Source organism: Staurois parvus, unplaced genomic scaffold, assembly GCF_062004578.1.
Source record: "Staurois parvus isolate SC_StPar_1 unplaced genomic scaffold, SC_StPar_1.0 ptg000136l, whole genome shotgun sequence".
Taxonomy (NCBI): domain Eukaryota; kingdom Metazoa; phylum Chordata; class Amphibia; order Anura; family Ranidae; genus Staurois; species Staurois parvus.
The window spans coordinates 14910486-14929347 of NW_028317932.1; the positions used below are offsets into that span (position 1 = coordinate 14910486).

Here is an 18862-nt window from a genome sequence, read left to right on the forward strand (position 1 = left end):
TGTTCAGAAAGAATCCTTATATATTTACTACATATTAAATGCAGTTTTAGTATGTTGCTTTTCAGCTCAATTTTCAAATGTTGAAATGATTGTATGACTTTCCTCCTGGTACTCCAGTTTTCTCACACACTCCAATAACATGCTTTTAGGTTGCTTGGCTCCTGTCTAAATTAGCCATAGTAAGTGTGCTCGTCTGTGTTTGTATGGATGTGTAAAAATATGAGATTAGGACCTTCGATCAGTGGTGGTCAACTTTCTTGAGATGGGGGGGGACTCAACTATGGCCCTTGACATCACCAAAGGGCCACACATAAAATTCAGTCATTCACTAAATATTCAGTGTCAGAGACAGCAGACATACATCAGGATACAGTAAAAGACTGTGGTCATGATGCAAGAGATTCAGAGACTGCAGAAATAAGATAGTCAGAGACTGTAGACTTACTACGAGAGGTGATCACAGACGGTTAACATAATACAAGAGATGATCAGAGACAGAGGACATGATACAGAAGATGGCCAGAGGCAGCAGTCTCTGACCATCTCCTGTATCATGTCTACAGTCTGACCATCTCCTGTATCGTGTCTACAGTCTGACCATCTCCTGTATCATGTCTACAGTCTGACCATCTCCTGTATCGTGTCTGCAGTCTGACCATCTCCTCTATCGTGTCTGCAGTCTGACCATCTCCTCTATCGTGTCTGCAGTCTGACCATCTCCTCTATCGTGTCTGCAGTCTGACCATCTCCTCTATCGTGTCTGCAGTCTGACCATCTCCTCTATCGTGTCTGCAGTCTGACCATCTCCTCTATCGTGTCTGCAGTCTGACCATCTCCTCTATCGTGTCTGCAGTCTGACCATCTCCTCTATCGTGTCTGCAGTCTGACCATCTCCTCTATCGTGTCTGCAGCTTGACCATCTCCTCTATCGTGTCTGCAGTCTGACCATCTCCTCTATCGTGTCTGCAGTCTGACCATCTCCTCTATCGTGTCTGCAGTCTGACCATCTCCTCTATCGTGTCTGCAGTCTGATCATCTCCTCTATCGTGTCTGCAGTCTGACCATCTCCTCTATCGTGTCTGCAGCTTGACCATCTCCTCTATCGTGTCTGCAGCCTGACCATCTCCTCTATCGTGTCTGCAGTCTGACCATCTCCTCTATCGTGTCTGCAGTCTGACCATCTCCTCTATCGTGTCTGCAGTCTGACCATCTCCTCTATCGTGTCTGCAGTCTGATCATCTCCTCTATCGTGTCTGCAGTCTGACCATCTCCTCTATCGTGTCTGCAGCTTGACCATCTCCTCTATCGTGTCTGCAGCCTGACCATCTCCTCTATCGTGTCTGCAGCCTGACCATCTCCTCTATCGTGTCTGCAGTCTGACCATCTCCTCTATCGTGTCTGCAGTCTGACCATCTCCTCTATCGTGTCTGCAGCTTGACCATCTCCTCTATCGTGTCTGCAGCCTGACCATCTCCTCTATCGTGTCTGCAGTCTGACCATCTCCTCTATCGTGTCTGCAGTCTGACCATCTCCTCTATCGTGTCTGCAGTCTGACCATCTCCTCTATCGTGTCTGCAGTCTGACCATCTCCTCTATCGTGTCTGCAGTCTGACCATCTCCTCTATCGTGTCTGCAGTCTGACCATCTCCTCTATCGTGTCTGCAGTCTGATCATCTCCTCTATCGTGTCTGCAGTCTGACCATCTCCTCTATCGTGTCTGCAGCTTGACCATCTCCTCTATCGTGTCTGCAGCCTGACCATCTCCTCTATCGTGTCTGCAGTCTGACCATCTCCTCTATCGTGTCTGCAGTCTGACCATCTCCTCTATCGTGTCTGCAGTCTGACCATCTCCTCTATCGTGTCTGCAGTCTGACCATCTCCTCTATCGTGTCTGCAGTCTGACCATCTCCTCTATCGTGTCTGCAGCTTGACCATCTCCTCTATCGTGTCTGCAGCCTGACCATCTCCTCTATCGTGTCCGCAGTCTCTATCCATCTCCTCTTTCACGTCCACAGTCTCTGACCATCTCCTGTATCATGTTCTCTGTCTTTGACCATCTTCTCTTTTACATCTGCAGTCCGTGACCATCTCCTATATCATGTCTGCTGACATGATACAGGAGCTGGACAGAGTCTCCAGACATGATAGAGGAGATAGAGACTGCAGGCATGATACAAGTAAGCTGTGTAAATTGGCACTACAGTGCCTTGAAAAAGTATTCATACCCCTTGAAATTTTCCACATTTTGTCATGTTACAAGCAAAAATATAAATGTATTTTAATGAGATTTTATGTGACAGACCAACACAAAGTGGCACATAATTGTGAAGTGGAAGGAAAATTGTAATTTAATCTCAGTTTAAATACAGCTCTTCTGTGAAATCCTCACAGGTTTGTTATAGAACATTAATGAACAAACGGCATCGTGAAAGCCAAGGAACACACCAGACAGGTCAGGGATAAAGTTGTGAAGAAGTTTAAAGCAGGGTTAGGTTATAAAAAAAAATCGCAAACTTTGAACATCTGATGGAGAACTGCTCAATCCATCATCTGAAAATGGAGAGAGTATGACTCAACTGCAAACCTACTAAGACATGGCCGTCCACTTAAATTGACAGGCCTGGCAAGGACAGCATTAATCAGAGAAGCAGCCAAGAGGGCCATGGTAAAACTGGAGGAGCTGTAGAGGTTCATAGCTCAGGTGGGAGAATTTGTCCACAGGACAACTATTAGTCATGCAGCCCACAAATCTGGCCATTATGAAAGAGTAGCAAGAAGAAAGCCATTGTTGAAAGAAAGCCATAAGAAGTCCCGTTTGCAATTTGCGAGAAGCCATGTGGGGGACACAGCAAACATGTAGAAGAAGGTGCTCTGGTCAGATGAGACCAGAATTTAACTTTTTGGCCTAAAAGCAACGCGCTATATGTGGCGGAAAACTAACACTGCACATCGCCTTGAACACACTATCCCCACCGTGAAACGTGGTGGCAGCATCATGTTGTGGGGATGCTTTTCTTCAGCAGGGACAGGGAAGCTGATCTGAGTTGATAGGAAGATGGATGAAGCCAAATACAGTGCATCCAGGAAGTATTCACAATGCTTAACTTTTGCTACATTTTGTTATGTTACAGCCTTATTCCAAAATGGATTAAATTCATTTTTTTCCTCAACATTCTACAAACAATACCCCATAATGACAACGTGAAAGAAGTTCATTTTGAAATATTTGCCATTTATTAAAAATAAAACTGGAAAAAAAAAAACACATGTATATAAGTATTCACAGCCTTTGCCATGACACTCAAAATTGAGCTTTGGTGATCGTCCTTGAGATGTTTCCACAACTTGATTGGAGTCTACCTGTGGGAAACTCAGTTGATTGGACATGATTAGGAAAGGCATTAACCTGTCTATATAAGGTCCCACAGTTAACAGTGCATGTCAGAGCACAAACCAAGCCATGAAGTCCAAGGAATTGTACGTAGACCTTCGAGACAGGATTTTATGAAGGCACAGATCTGGGGAAGGGTACAGAAAAATTTCTGCAGCATTGAAGGTCCCAATTAGCACAGTGGCCTCCCTCATCCATAAATGGAAGAAGTTTGGAACCACCAGGAATCTTTCTAGAGCAGATCGCCCAGCCAAAATGAGCGATCGAGGGAGAAGGGCCGTAGACAGGGAGGTAACCAAGCACCCGATGGTCACTCTGAAAGAGCTCCAGCGTTTTTCTTTGGAGAGGAGAACCTTCCAGAAGAACCATCTCTGCAACACTCCACCAATCAGGCCTGTATGGTAGAATGGCCAGATGGAAGCCACTCCTCAGTAAAAGGCAAACTGCAGCCCGTCTGGAGTTTGCCAAAAGGCATCTGAGGGACTCTCAGACCACGAGAAACAAAACTGTCTGGTCTGATGAAGCAAAGATTGAACTCTTTGCCCTGAATGCCAAGCATCATGTCTTGAGGAAACCAGGCACCGCTCACCACCTGGCCAATAACATCCCTACAGTGAAGCATGGTGGTGGCAGCATCATGCTGTGGGGATAGATTTCAGTGGCAGGAACTTGGAGACTATTCAGGATCAAAGGAAAGATGAATGCAGCAATGTACAGAGACATCCTTAATGAAAACCTGCTCTAGAGCGCTCTGGACCTTAGACTGGGGCAACAGTTCATCTTTCAACAGGACAACGACCCTAAGCATACAGCCCACATAAAAAAGGAGTGGCTAGGGGCCAACTCTGTGAATGTCCTGGAGTGGCCCAGACTTGAACTCGATTGAACATCTCTGGAGAGATCTGAAAATGGCTGTGCATTGACACTCCCCATCCAACCTGATGGAGCTGGAGAGGTACTGCAAAGAAGAATGGGAGACATTGCCCAAAAATAGGTGTGCCAAACTTGTAGCATCATACTCAAAATGACATGAGGCTTTAATTGGTGCTAAAGGTGCTTCAACAAAGTATTGAGCACAGGCTGTGAATACTTATGTACATGTGGTTTTTTTTATTTTTAATAAATTGCAAAGATTTCAAAATGAACTCTTTCATGTTGTCCTTATGGGGTATTATTTGTAGAATGTTAGAGGAAAAAAATTAATCAAATTTTGGAATAAGGCTGTAACATAACAAAATGTGGCAGAGTTAAATCGGAGTTCCACTCACTCTGTAAAAAAAATAAGTCAGCAGCTACAAAAACTGTAGCTGCTGACTTAAAAAAACAGCCACTCACCTGTCCCTCGATCCCGCGTTGCCCCCGCCGCAGCCTGTTTCACTGGCCGTCCTGTATTACGGGCGCCGTTATCTTCAGTGTGGGCACCCGGCTGTGACAGCTTGCGGCTTCCCACTGCGCATGTGCGAGTAGCGCTGCGCTACCTGAATGGCCCTGTTGTCTTCTGGGACCTGTCACGTGTCCCACAAGACTTCAGGGAGGGAGGGTAGGAGGACAACTTCCGTTTCCGATCGCCTAGGCGATTGCAGCGAAAGAGGGAGCGGGTACCTGTCAAATTCGGGTACCCGTCTGCTCCCCAAAGGTGCCAATCCTTAATGGGGAGCGGGGGACCAATCTTTAAAGCGGAATTTCCCCTTTTGGGTGGAACTCCGCTTTAAGCACTGTGAATACTTTCTAAATGCACTGTATAGGGCAATCTCGACGAAAACCTGTTTGGGTCTGCAAAAGACTTGAGACTGGGGTGGAGGTTCACCTTCCAGCAGGGCAATGGCCCTAAACATACAGCCAGAGCCACAATGGAATGGTTTAGATCACAGCATATTCATGTGTTAGTATGGCCCGGTCAAAGCACATACCTAAATCCAATTGAGAATATGTGGCAAGACTTGAAAATTGCTGTACACAAAACACTCCCCATCCAACCTGACAGAGCTTGAGCTATTTTGAAAAGAAGAATGGGTAAAAAGTTTTCTCTGTAGATTTGCAAAGCTGGTAGAGACATACCCAAAAAGACTTGCATCTGTAATTGCAGCGAAAGGTGGTTCTTCAAAGTATTGACTCGGGGGGCTGAATACAAATGCACGCCACACTTTTCAGATATTTATTTGTAAAACATTTTGAAAACCTTTTATCATTTTCCTTCCACTTCACAATTATTTGTCACTTTGTGTTGGTCTAACACAAAAAATCGCGATATAAAATACATTTACGTTTTTGGTTGTAACATGATAGAATGTGGAAAATTTCAAGGGGTATGAATACTTTATCAAGGCACTGTATATACCTGTAATAAATAAATAGAAATATGGGCTTAACTTTTGTTGTCTGTGTCTCTTTGGGGAGTTTTAGCTTTACTTCTTGTTCTGGAGATGCAATAGGAAGTGAGAGAAAATTTTTCCAAAGGAGAAATGCCATTTTGGAAAACCGTCACCAGAACAAACGTGTTGGTCAGAAGATGAGCGTCACCTCCTGGTAACGACTGCACAGTTTTGGATTTCCCATCATTTTCTGTTTCCCGAATCTCCAGAGTAGGAAGATAAAGCATTAAAAACACGAGAAGTTATAACTTTTTCCTGTTCTATTCAAGACTAAAAATAAAAGGTGTTGGCTATAAATAAATTTAAAATTATTATAAATTTCAGGTTTGTCCCGGAAAGATTTAAATGTGCCTTATTTAACTGTACTTCCTTTGTCTGAACCTAGCGCTTCAACATGAGTCATGTGAGAGGTCACTTGAAGTCTGACGTTTGCTCCCTGTCAACTGCTTCACCGCACATACTGATTAATCAGCTTCTGAGTGTGCAGAGTGAGAGGCCCAGTGTGAATATTAAGATATCTTTGGTTTTAAATCCAGTGATATCTCCTTGTTAAAGTGACAGTATTGAGTGAACTTGGCCTGTTCCAGTTAAGTGAAACTGTACTATTTAAAGTGGAAGCAAAGGCTATATATAAGTATGCTTTAAACTATTGCTTCCCCCTTTCTACTACTTATGCTGTATAATGCTGGTAACCGAAGGTCTGTGTAAATACTTTATTTCAGTCCGCTTTGTTTTGGTCACGTGATGTAGAAGCTCTTGCTCTCCTATGTCAGGGAGTATTTGATAATGTGGTTGAATTCTGGGAGCCGTGACATCACCCACTGGCTTTCATTGCCCGTCCGTTGTCAGTGCTCCCTCCTCTCCCTTGCAGCAGCTGCTGTATTACACAGGGGAGCTGGAGCTTCTGCATCACATGACTGGAGCAGATTGAAATATGGTATTCACACATACCTTATTTACCAGCACTATACAGCATAGGTAGGAGTGGGGGGAACAGTGTTTTAAAGAAAATTTATATGTAGCCTTTATTTCCACTTTAACACATAATTAAATGTTACTGCTGTACCGCATTAAAAAAAAAAAGTAAAATGTCTCATAACACCTGAAGCTTAAACAAGGTCAGAGCAGACTTTTTACCCTGCTGTAGTCATCGCAGGTTTAATTGTCGCTTGAATTACTTTATCAAAAAATAAATTTGAGGTATAGTATGCAAAGTTAATGCCAAATATTTTTATCATTTTTCCATTAGGTGTATGTGAAGTGTCATTTTGATTACAATCCATTTAATGATAATCTCATTCCCTGCAAAGAAGCTGGTTTAAAGTTTTCTAAAGGAGAAATTCTGCATATAGTTAACAGGGAAGATCCAAACTGGTGGCAGGTAAGTACATCACTACTGTTTAATATGGTTGCAGTGCAGAACAGGTAAGACCCCTTGCACACAGTGCACCTATCCCATGTGTGTGAAATCACAGCATTTTAGTGTGCATGGGAGGTACAAATTTGGCATCCAGCCCCACTGCCTGCAGCCTGTCAGTCTAAGGCAGGCTGAAATATGCTGCAGCTTGGATGGAGCTGAATGCTGTACTCGCGCTTGCAGGTATTTTGTGTTCTGAGCATACCTCACAACCCTGAACACATAAAGCCCTAAATGTGAGTACCCCTCACAGTATTTAGCTCTTTCCAATTGCACTGTATTTCAGCTTGCCATAGACTAACAGGCTGCAGGCAGCAGGGCTGGGTGCTACACCTGTGCCTCCCGCAAGCAATAAATCACATCATTGGAGGCACAGAAGCTAGACAGTATGCAAGGGGCCTAATGTGTGCTGCCATGTTGAAACTCTAAACAGTTGACTTTCTGTGGAATGGATGATATTGATGTACCCTTCACTTCTCTCATCCTTATTACCTGAAAAGTTAGTAAGGCTAGCCTTAGCTTGTTGTGGGACACTTCTGACTTCATTTCATATGACTGTCAAAAGTCAGTTCTCAATTATAGGCAGTAAAATACAAGAATATTCTTTTTAATTTGCTCTGATTTGCCTATGTAGGTTAGGCTTTAAAAATATAAACTATTTTGACAAACCTGAAGATCCACAGCCTCATGTACTCTTAGAGAATTTGTGTTGTAGAAAAAAACAGATCTGTTCTATTCCCCCTGGACATGGAGCCAAATAAAATAATTACATTTTCTCTCATTTCTTTACCTTTTGGTGATGTAAAAACCTGTTTTATGGCTCTTAGAAATACCTGCTGGTTCCTAGGTTCTTCCCCCTTGCTAATTAATTAATTGGCTTACCATTGTATTACATATTGCATTGTACACTTAGCTGCACAATGTTCTTTCTTTCCACTCTTCTTTCATTCTGTTTTGCAAATACAAGCATTGTCTGTCTCTGATCAATGTAGCAATTAAAGCTTCGTTCTTAAAAGATTGTACCTTGTTCAGTGCCTGACGTGTCAGCAATTTTCCTGCTGTACTCTCTTGTTACTGCTGTGTCTGGTTGTGTGTGTACGTTATGCTTGTCTTTACTATAAAACAATACAGCATTTCCTAAATATATTTTCTTTGATCTTGTCTGACAATCTGTTTTAGGGTTAGGGCATACTGACCATTCGGGCATTTTCCGAGGGCCCGTGGTTTGTTGGCGGCCTGGTGTGAGGCTCATTGGGCACAATTTACTAAGCGGTATATTATTGCATCCGAGTATGTGGTAGGATACCGCATAGCATTTTTTTAAAAAAAAGGTTTGAATTCACCAAAAAACGCTACTAAAATACCACATGAGTTATTTTATCAAGTCATTCGGTATTTTAGTAGTGAAAACCATGCGTTCATGTTTCAGCTGTCAGCGGGGTTCCCTACTGACAGCTAAATGTAAAAGAATTTCTAGCAATTAAAAAAAAAAATATTTTAAAAATGACGTGGGGTCTCCCCTCCATCCATACCAAGCTCTTTGGGTCTGGTATGGATTTTGAGGGGAACCCCCATGCCAATATTTAACAAAAAAAATAAATGCCCCCCAAAATCCATACCAGACTCTTATCCGAGCATGCAGCCCAGCAGGTTAGGAAAGGGGGGTACGAGCGCCCCCCTGCTGAACCATACCAGACCACATGCCCTGAACATGGGGAGAGGGGGTGCTTGTTGTTTTACTATTTATTTTAATTATTGTTAATGCCCTTTCTATGCAGCTGAGCTGCAATATGTAGGTGAGGTGTTGTGTAGGTGTGGCTTGAGTGTAGGCAGAGACACAGGGGGCCTCATTATCTTATTGCCTGGGGGCCCCATGAGTTGTCAGCCCGCCCCTGTTTCAGGGTTTGTGTATTTGGTCATACACCAGAAAATCTGGATATTTACTATTAATAAGACTTTTTAAAGGTTTTTTTTCGTTCACGACTTATTTTTCTTCCAGTTTTACAATTTTATGTATTGTATTTATAATTTGTATTTATATGTTTATTAATTTACAAAAATGTAATACAAGGTGACACTGGTGGCTCAGAACATTATAGGTTTTAGAGGGTGCAATAGAAGATGTATGGTTTCAGACTGTTTCTCTCTCAGCCAGTCAGTGTGCAGTTAGAGCTGCTGAGATTTGTGAAAAGACATTTTAGCAAAACAGGAAGAGTCTGGTAAACATAAGCCTAAATGCTCCACACTTTGGCTGGAAATGGGTAAATATGATATTCCTCAGATTTGTGGTAAAAGCACATCTGAAACCCTTTATTTCCAGTTTAATGCTTTTCCATTCGGGCTTTCATTGGTTCCCCGAATTTTCACCAAAGTCTTGGCAGAGGTGCTCCAAGATCTAAGGTCAACATTCTTTAGACAATCTATTGCTCTTTACAGACTCCTTGAACACACTAAAACAAAATCTAGATATCACAATCTGATACCTACAAGACCTTGGATTGTTGATTAGCAAAGAAAAGTCTCAACTATGTCCAGCACAAAGGGAAATCTTTTTGAGCTATGTTATCTGTCCAGTAAAGGCAAAAACTTTCCTTACAGACGGGAAAGTTCAGAACCTGATGTGAGCCTCCCTCAAACTTTCTGGGGTCAAATTTCTCAATTTTTGAAGTGACAAGGCTACTCGGATTGATGATGGCAGCCATCCCAAGAGTTCAGTGGGCACAGCTGCACTTGAGACCATGCCAGAATTATATCCTCATGGACTTGGCCAGTCAGCAAGAGTCCTTAGACCAAAAAATTAACATGCCTGAACCAATAAGGGAACTAGTCATGTGGTGGTTACTTCCACAGAACCTGCAAAAGAGCCATCTTTGGATTCGGCCAAGCCTGGTAAGAATAACCACAGATGCGAGCACATGGGTCTGGGAGAAACACACAGACCAACACATGATACAAGGGGCGTCGAGCCCCGCTTGGGCAGGCAGTTCTTCCAACATGAGATAATTAAGAGCAGTGATGGAAACAATAATCACATTCCAACCATTGATAAAGGGACAACATATATAAATATATTTGGGCAACATAGCATCGGTGTCCTATGTGAGCAAGCACGGGAACACAAGATCACATCACCTTTTGCAGATAGCGAAAAAAAAAATCCTAACATGGGCAGAGCAGAATCTTCTGTCCATTTCAGCGATTCACCTAAAAGGGTAACTAAATTCTTTGGCTGATTTCTTGAGCAGGAAGCAAATATAGCAAACAGTGAAGACTAAATCAGGAGATCTTCATACAGATCAGAAAAGCTTTGAGTCCCAGATGTTTACCTTTTTGTTTCCCCTAACAATTGGAAGGTGGAAAGTATTTTTCCTTACAGAGAGCCGTCAGCTTGGGAGTAGATGACCTAGCACATCACTAGGAGAACAATTTGTTTGTTTTTCCGCCTTTCTGACTGATCCCAAGAGTCATATTAATGATAAAAATGACCAAGGTGGAAGTGCTTCCAATTTCACCCTTCTGGCAAAAGAGGACATTATTTGCGGGTCTATGTAGAATGAGGAACGTGGAACTTTAATAATTGCTGTGCAGACCGGTTCTGATATATCAGGGGTCTGAAACTCACCTGGCTATAGACAGAATTTCACTCACTGCCTGGATTCTGAAAGGGATCTCCTAAAGACCTAGGGACTGTCAGACAAAGTATTTGATATGACTATAGACCGCAGGAAGAAATTTACCAGTACCATGTTTGACAAAAGATTTTCACATTGGAGGAAGTCCAATAACCTAGTAGAAGGACCAGCCATTCATGTGGTCTTAGAGTTAGGACTTACAGGATGGAGCAGACTTCAATCTGGCATGCAACACACTAATCTGGCATGCAACACACTAATTGTACAAGTAGCAGCTCTTTCCAGATTTTTGGAAATACGTTTTATGGAAGAACCTCTTATTAAAAGATTCCTGATTGCATTAGCTAGTAACATAAAGCTGCGAATGAAGAGGTTCCTCAAGTGGGATCTTTCCACAGTATTACAAAGTTTCCTGACTGAACCTTTGGAAGATGCTCAAAAAGATTTTTGACACTAGAAATGGTGCTCTTGGATTCCCTAATCTCAGCTAGAAGAGTCAAGGAAATTCAGGCTTTATCAATTGCAGATGCTAACTGCACTATCTTGCCAGACAAAGTTATTCTGATTTTAGATCCAGATTTTCTGTGTGTAATGTTTGCTTAGATCACTGGATCCTACGGTGGATGCTCATCTTGGCACATATCACAGCATGTGTAGTTAGCCACAGGGTGCTATATAGGTCTAGCGCTGTGGTAAATGTATATGGTTCCCAGACCCTGAAGACCCCTTTGTGGCTATGCCTACTGTCATGTAGCCTGTACCTCTAACAAGTCTAGTGTCATAAATAAGGTAGGACAAGGGTCTCCCTGTAGGTTTACCCTGGTTCCTAGATTTTAATAACACTATCAGCAGTGAGTTACAAAATATGTGGTATATTGAGCAGAGGAATGGAGAGATATTCACTGGTAACCCCTGCTTTCCTTTTTGTCTTTAACATTTCTTGGTGCAATTAATTTTACATTTGGTGGTTTTTCTCCTATCTAGATTTAGTCCCAGGAGGATGATTAAGTGCCTCAGGACTCCCAGATGACGCATTCCAACCTGCCTTTTCTATCAAAAGAGCACACATTGGTATATTCCTGTTGCCATCTTCTACAGTCATAAAGCTTTTTCTGATACACACGCAGAATGTGCACTTTGAGGACTGGCTCAACCCTTAGGGGATACACACTGTGATTTATCCTATAGAAAAAGATTTTAAAAACAACTTTGGTAGTGGATATTTACATTTCAGTTCTTAGTAAACACCTTATAGTTCCTACTGAGGATATTCCCTCTTTTAAGGATTCTGCTCATAGGCATTTTGAAGCCTTCCCTTAAGCCTAGTACACACGGGCCAAATGTCGGGAAGCATTATCCGGTTCAATATAAACCGGCCAACATTCAGCTCGTGTGCATGGCAGTTGGCTTCAGGGGCATGACCAGAAAGGTCTGTGTGTGCACCATTACGACCTAGCCGCTGGCATCCTGACAACCAATGACATCATCAGTTGATAAGGAGGAGGTCAGTTGCCTGCACAGCATCCTTGTTTGACCCTCTCCTGCCTCTCTCCATCAGTGCTGGGGTCACATTAGCTCAATGATGGAGAAAAACTGAGGGAGAAAAGAAACGCTGGAATACTAGTCAGTACCAGTGTCCATACGTGTATTTGCTTTAGAAGAATAACCCACCTCTAATGTTCGGTGTCCTACATGTGTGAATGTCGCTGCGTTATATAAAACTATTAGAATAGTTTTTCACATTTTAGAATGGAGTGCCCTTTTAAAATTATGGACAGTCTAGAGGCACCCAATTTTAGAATATGGTGCCTCAAGACTGTCCATATTCTTAAGGGTTGCCTCGGGACTGTCCATAATTTTAAAGAGTGCTCTGACTGAAAAAGGTTGAGAAACACTGTTCTAGAGAATGTAATTTGCTAAGTCTCTACAATCTGCCCTATCCATGTGCATATGTGCAGGATTTTGTGGTTAAAACCTTTTGGTCTGCCGAACCTGCTTGTACACAAAAAAAAACTGCTTCTACGCATGTCTTTTGACTGAAAATGCCTTTTTGAGGAATTCCTTGATAAATACACCAAGTAGGTAACTTGGAGGCAAATGTGCTTTTACCCCACAAGGAGTCTAAATCTCCTACTCCAATGGCTACTACCTCTGCTCAGCAAAAAAATAATTTTCACTGTCCCAAAACATAAACCTCAAACCAAGGCTCAACATTTCCTTTTGTCATAAATCCTGGAGACCTCCAAGCCTTCCCAGAATCCCACCTCAGCATGAAGGAACACCATCACTCTCTGGAGTAGGATGAACGTCTGTTGGCGTTTGCGCCAGTGTGTTTCTGAGACGTCCCAAACCTCTGGGTCCAATCTGTCATTTCAAAGGGCTGCAAAAGTTTCTCTTTGCCCCATCCTTGTTTTTTGTCATCCAGTCTGTTAGCTTCAGACCCAAAGAATGCTGATTTAATGACCGCCTTGCACCAGCCTGAAACACAAGGAGTGGCTGTCCTGATTTATTTAGAAGAACAGATTTTCAAGGTTTTTATTCAAACCCAGTTCCAGTTGGAATCAAGATCTGTAATGGCTTCTCTTAGACAAAAAGAGAATTTCTGGAATCAGTAGACATACAAGATGGATTTTTACACATTCCAATCTTCCGCTCACATTAATGCTTTCTGCATTTTGTTGTAGAAGATCAACACTTCAATTTTGTAGCTCCACCATTTGAGCTCTCATCTAAACGTCTCAAGGGCCTATGCCTTTAGGGGAAGATTGGTGTCTCTTGGGCTTCTGTTCTTTAGGCTCTGGTTCTCTAAGCAGTAGTTCTCGGAGTTCTACCATGTGGATGTTCAAGCTGTTACCGGAGTGCTCTGGCTCTTGTGGGCTTGTTGGCTGTTTTTTTGCTATGTTCTCCAGCCCTTAGTTTATCACTTGGGTATGTCCCATGGCCTAGGAATACAAATCCCATGTTCTGTATTGTACAAATAAAATAGGATTTTTTTTTACATCCCTGTAAACTCATCTTGGAGAACAGTACAGGTTCCAAAACTTTTCTTTTATGATATTTCTGAATTGACTCCTTTAACAATAAACCTCACTTATCAGTTGTGGTTGTATTTAAAGCTTCATATGTATATCTTCTCACTTCCCTGTCTTATTATAAATTCAGATTCTTGCTTGTTTTCCTGTGTTTTTTTTCCTAATATGCTAATCATTATTCAGGATTCCTTCTGTTAGCTGGTCAAATGTTTAACTGCTATATTAGAAGCTTTGGACTGTAGCATCTGGAAATCCCAGCTGGCTTCAGTAAAAAGCTGAATGGGAATTGGCACGTTGATGCGAAAAGTACTTGCTTGGCTGCATTTCACTAATATTGTATGTTGTATGCTTGATGTTGTATTAACTCTTTGTAGGCCAGTCATGTAAAAGAAGGTGGAAGCGCAGGTCTCATTCCCAGTCAGTTCTTAGAAGAGAAGAGAAAAGCCTTTGTTAGAAGGGACTGGGAAGGTTCAGGTAATATACCATTAAAATTGACACCAATTGTTTATCGTAGTAATTTTGTTAACACTTATGGATCAAATTGGGGATGATTCAGTAAAATTGTTGCACTCTGAATCTGGTGCATCTGTGCATAGTAACCAATTAGCATCTAACTTCAGCTTGTTCAATTAAGCTTTGATAATAAAACCTGGAAGCTGATTGGATACTATGCACAGCTGCACCAGATTGTGTGTTCCAGTTTTAGCAACCCCCCCCCCCCCCCCAATCCCATTAAGCTCTAGTTGTAAAAATCTTTTATGTACCTTGTTACAAAAATATGTAAATTTCCTGGACAATCCAGTGGGGTAAAAAGCTATATTTGCAATACTTCCTAAGTTTTTGATTCTTGAAGGATAGAAGATATTTGAATAATGGAGTTCTAGCTGTACTTTCAGCTGAAAAGTACAATTTGCCAACAAGTGTTTACCCTTAAGTGAATTATGAGGGGACGAAATTACCTTTAAAACTGTATAAAAGCAACTCCATCCCAAACTTATGTTTCCTTTTTTTGGATTGAGATAGTAAGGGTTATAACTTCTGTCCGTTATTTACTTCAGTCTTTGGCTCCCCTTATCCATGTAACACCAGCCCTAGAATTGTGGCAATAGGGGATCACAAGAACAAAAAGGCAAAGACAGCTATTTTATCTTCAGAGATTTTAGCCTTTCCTGCATCACACAAAAAATCCTTTTTCCTGGGATAGGATGTAAAGGAAAATCTCCCGAATGGGGGCACAGGGCCTGTGGGTCAAATTATTCATCATGAAAAGGTATATTCACTTTAGCTGAAACCAGGATATGCTACAGCCAGTAAAGATGTTATACTCTAATTTTTGCGACCTTATTTCCCAGAATCCTATAAATCTCAGAGTCAAAAGTTATTTTGTGGTAATTTAACATATTAACTGTGTTGGCTAGAAGGTGTACTTCTGCTTGTGTTAACATTTTGCTTATAAACTTATTACAGATAGTATTACATGCATACATTGTTTTTTCTCTTTTTTTTGTAACTGAACATATACATCTTTTCAGGACAGTTTTGTGGTACAATTGCAAGCAAGAAAAAGAAAAAGATGATGTACCTCACAACAAAAAATGCAGGTACTGATTTGCTGGTCATTTAAAAACTTAACGTGCTGCTTTACACAACTGTTCATCATATATACCTTCTCTTAGAATGCATATAAACCATGACATTGAACTTTCCTTATTTGCTCCCTTTTGCTCTGCTAAATATATCATTGAATGTTTTTTTATATCTCTTCAATATGTGAAGGGAGTGATAAGGAGATTAAGAGGCAGGGATGGATGATCCAATTCCCCCATTCATACATTTCAGGTGGATTGTGGAAAGCCACCGTGCTATTGTGTTCTGATGGCAGGGAGACTTGCGTGCTGTCAAAATACAATGATCAGTGCTGCCAGCTACAGCCGGTGGCACTGATCGTTCAGGGAGAAAACCGAATGGCTGGTTGTACACAAGTCAATTGTTACATTGACATGCGTACATCCAGCCTGCCCATACATGGATCTAATTTTGGCCAGTCCCTGCCAAAATTCAATTAATGTACTGTATGTTCACACTAATGCTGAACATACTCTGAATTTTGCCCATTTTCTGCTGAATCAGTCAAATTTCTATCCATGGATGGCATTGCCAGCACCGCATGACACGACACACTTCAGTTTGAAGGAGCCAGGCAGGAAATTATCTGACGATCAGTGAACACATTTATTCCGGTGCTGTCACTGTTTAGGTATTCTGACAGCTGCAGACTGTCACAATACAGTAGTCAGGCATGTGCCATCTTGGTACTCTTGGCAGCTTACAGTGCATGTTCAGGTGCCACTTGTGTCACCGCCATTTTCAACTGGAACACGCTGTAGTAGGACCCAATTAGCAGTTCCCTACCATATATCTCCCAGCTGGACAGCCTTTTACAGTATAAAGGAGCTTATGTTACTTGTCTACAGTCGGTTCTTTTTTACAGGACTACTTGTTGTTCCGAAACCCCAAAACTGCTACCGGAGGGTGTGCATGTCTAGTAGAGTGAGTACCGGACAATGGAGGAAAGCAACGACAGCTCCATATCTAACATATGGTCTCTTCCCACAGTCCCAGACATTGTTCTGTTTCCTACAAGGGATCGAGGAGTGGAGGATTCTCCTCTAATCTTGTATGAGCAAAGAGTCGTTTTCCACCCAGATGTCTTCCTTGAGAAGGGAAATTGCAACTTTTTAAAAAAATCTGCTTGAAATGCTAGCAGCCCCTCATTTTTCTTCTCAACCTTTTTTATTCCGTTTTTGGAATGGTTTGATGTGAAAGAAGACAATGTACAAAGTTGGGGATTCTTCGTCTGTGGAAAAAGATACAATTTCAGTGCTTATAGAAGAGGTGCGCAAATGTCTTAAGTTAGACTCCACTGTGCCTGTGGGCCCAAGAGAGACTAATATGTGTTCTGGGGAACAGAAAAAAACCTAGTTTTTCCTGTTCACACCTTAGTGAAGGATGTTTTGTGTTAGGATTGGAAACGCCCAGAAAAGATTTACATTCTTCCTAAGCACTTTAACCAACAACATCCCTTTGACAAGGAATTCTCCAAAATATGGGTTGTTCCCGAGGTTGAGCCAGGAATTTCTTGTCACAAGACCCTCACTGTTCCAGTTGAGGACTTGCTTATTTTTCGAGACCCAGTGAATAAGCACTGTAAGGCCCTGCTGTCAGGGATTTGTTTTCCTTATCTAGACAGACAGCCTAACTAATTGTGGTTGCTATGGTGGTATGTCTGGGATAGGCATCTAGCTAGAAATCCTAGTGGCATTTGGTAAAGCTGCTTTTTCCAGCATTTGCTTGCTTTTCATTTTGCCCGATGGAGCCAAAATGGGCTCTGTTTCATGATCCACGTATGTAAGGTGGATTCACCAGTTCATGCCTATTTTCTGAAGGGCAAAATGCTTCCCTTCTCAATTAAGGCTCATTCCTACTAGGTCTGTTGGCTTATCTTGGACATTTCAACATCAGGCTTCTTTTGCACAGTTTTGCATTGCTGCTACCTGGTTTTCTGTGCACACTTTTGATTTGCCGAGATGTTCAGGCTGCTGCTGATTTTAGTTTCAGACACAGAGTTTTGCAGACCATTGCTTAACCACAGTTTAGCCTTGTTTAGACCTTTTGTTTCTTAAAGGCCTGTTTGAATTTTTCTTGCCCAAGTTTCACTCCCCTCATTACTGCTTTGGCACGTCCCATCTGTTAAGATTGACTGCCTCTGGTCTGTACTTCGCAACAAAGAAAATTGAATTTTTACATACCTGTAAAGTAATTTTATTGGCGTGCAATACTGTACATGACGTAGGACCTTCCCCTCTGTTTTTGATCACATGGTGGGGAGGGCTTATATGAAGGGGAGTTAAGTGGCTTTGCCGGTGTCTGATCACCTGAAGGTGCAGCATTTAACCCTTCTGTTTGAATTGATAGCCTGTGTCATGTACTGTACAGGTATGCAAAAAAAATCCACTTTTTCCATTTTAAACGGTGTTTATTTAATTCCCCATTTTTATATGTTAAGTTAATTTCTTCTGTCTCCACTATTCCAGAATTTGATCGTCATGAAATACAGATATACGAAGAAGTAGCCCGAATGCCTCCTTTTCAAAGAAAAACACTGGTTTTAATTGGAGCTCAAGGTGTGGGACGCAGAAGCTTGAAGAATAGACTGATTGTCATGAATCCTACCCAGTTTGGAACAACTGTTCCATGTAAGTTAAAGAAATATAACAAAGCAAATGAGTTGTCCATGTTCCAATGCAATGTTTTTTAATAACATTTTTTTGTCCCAAGAAGTTTAAATGTCCATAAATGTCCATTACCCAGACTATACCATTCTGCTGTTTGTTTGCCTTACCTTGTAATGATGGGTTCACTTGTTGTGGCTGCAGTTTGTAGAGTCATGGCTGATCATTCCCCTATGTCCATGTATTAATATACCCAGCTTGATCCTAAGAACAGGCAGATTTCTTTTTCCTGGGTCATACAGTGTCCAGTGCATGCCTTGCCATTTCCTCTGTGTTGCTGCGCAAATGGAGTATTAATGTGATAAAATATTTTCCAACGATGTAAGCTCTGTTAATTCATCTGCTTCTTTGCTGCTATGTTAGATCTAATTATGGTTTAGCTATCGCCTGCACCAGTGCTAGATTGTGAGACTCGAGAATTGTGGGACATGTTTCTTCACATGAAATGTTAGTTCACAGACTACAGAAGTCACGCATTAAACGGTGCAGTGTTATGCGGCATCCCTTGTGTGTGAACACAAACAGAAATTTCTGACCAAGGAATGTGAATATTTACTCTACTGCAGGCTGTGCATATGGTGCCATAAATGATGGCATTGAACTACATGATAAGTGCACATCTTATGCAGGTGAAAAACACAAGGTACAAGTAGGGAGATTTATAATGGCCTTAAGCTCATTCAATAAATAATTCTGAAGATCACTGTGTGCATTCAAAGAAGCAAA

At 41.7% G+C, this 18862-nt stretch overlaps 1 protein-coding gene across 2 annotated transcripts in view; it reads left to right on the forward strand.

The window, feature by feature from the left end:
• Nucleotides 1–18862, forward strand: part of PALS2 (protein associated with LIN7 2, MAGUK p55 family member) — a 154780-nt gene that overhangs the window by 113047 nt on the left and 22871 nt on the right. For both annotated transcript variants that reach the window (XM_089673208.1, XM_089673207.1), the window contains exons 6-9: nucleotides 7013–7144; nucleotides 14219–14318; nucleotides 15377–15445; nucleotides 17939–18100. In XM_089673208.1, the coding sequence (XP_089529334.1) occupies nucleotides 7013–7144; nucleotides 14219–14318; nucleotides 15377–15445; nucleotides 17939–18100 (463 nt within the window). The remainder of the gene's footprint in view (nucleotides 1–7012; nucleotides 7145–14218; nucleotides 14319–15376; nucleotides 15446–17938; nucleotides 18101–18862) is intronic.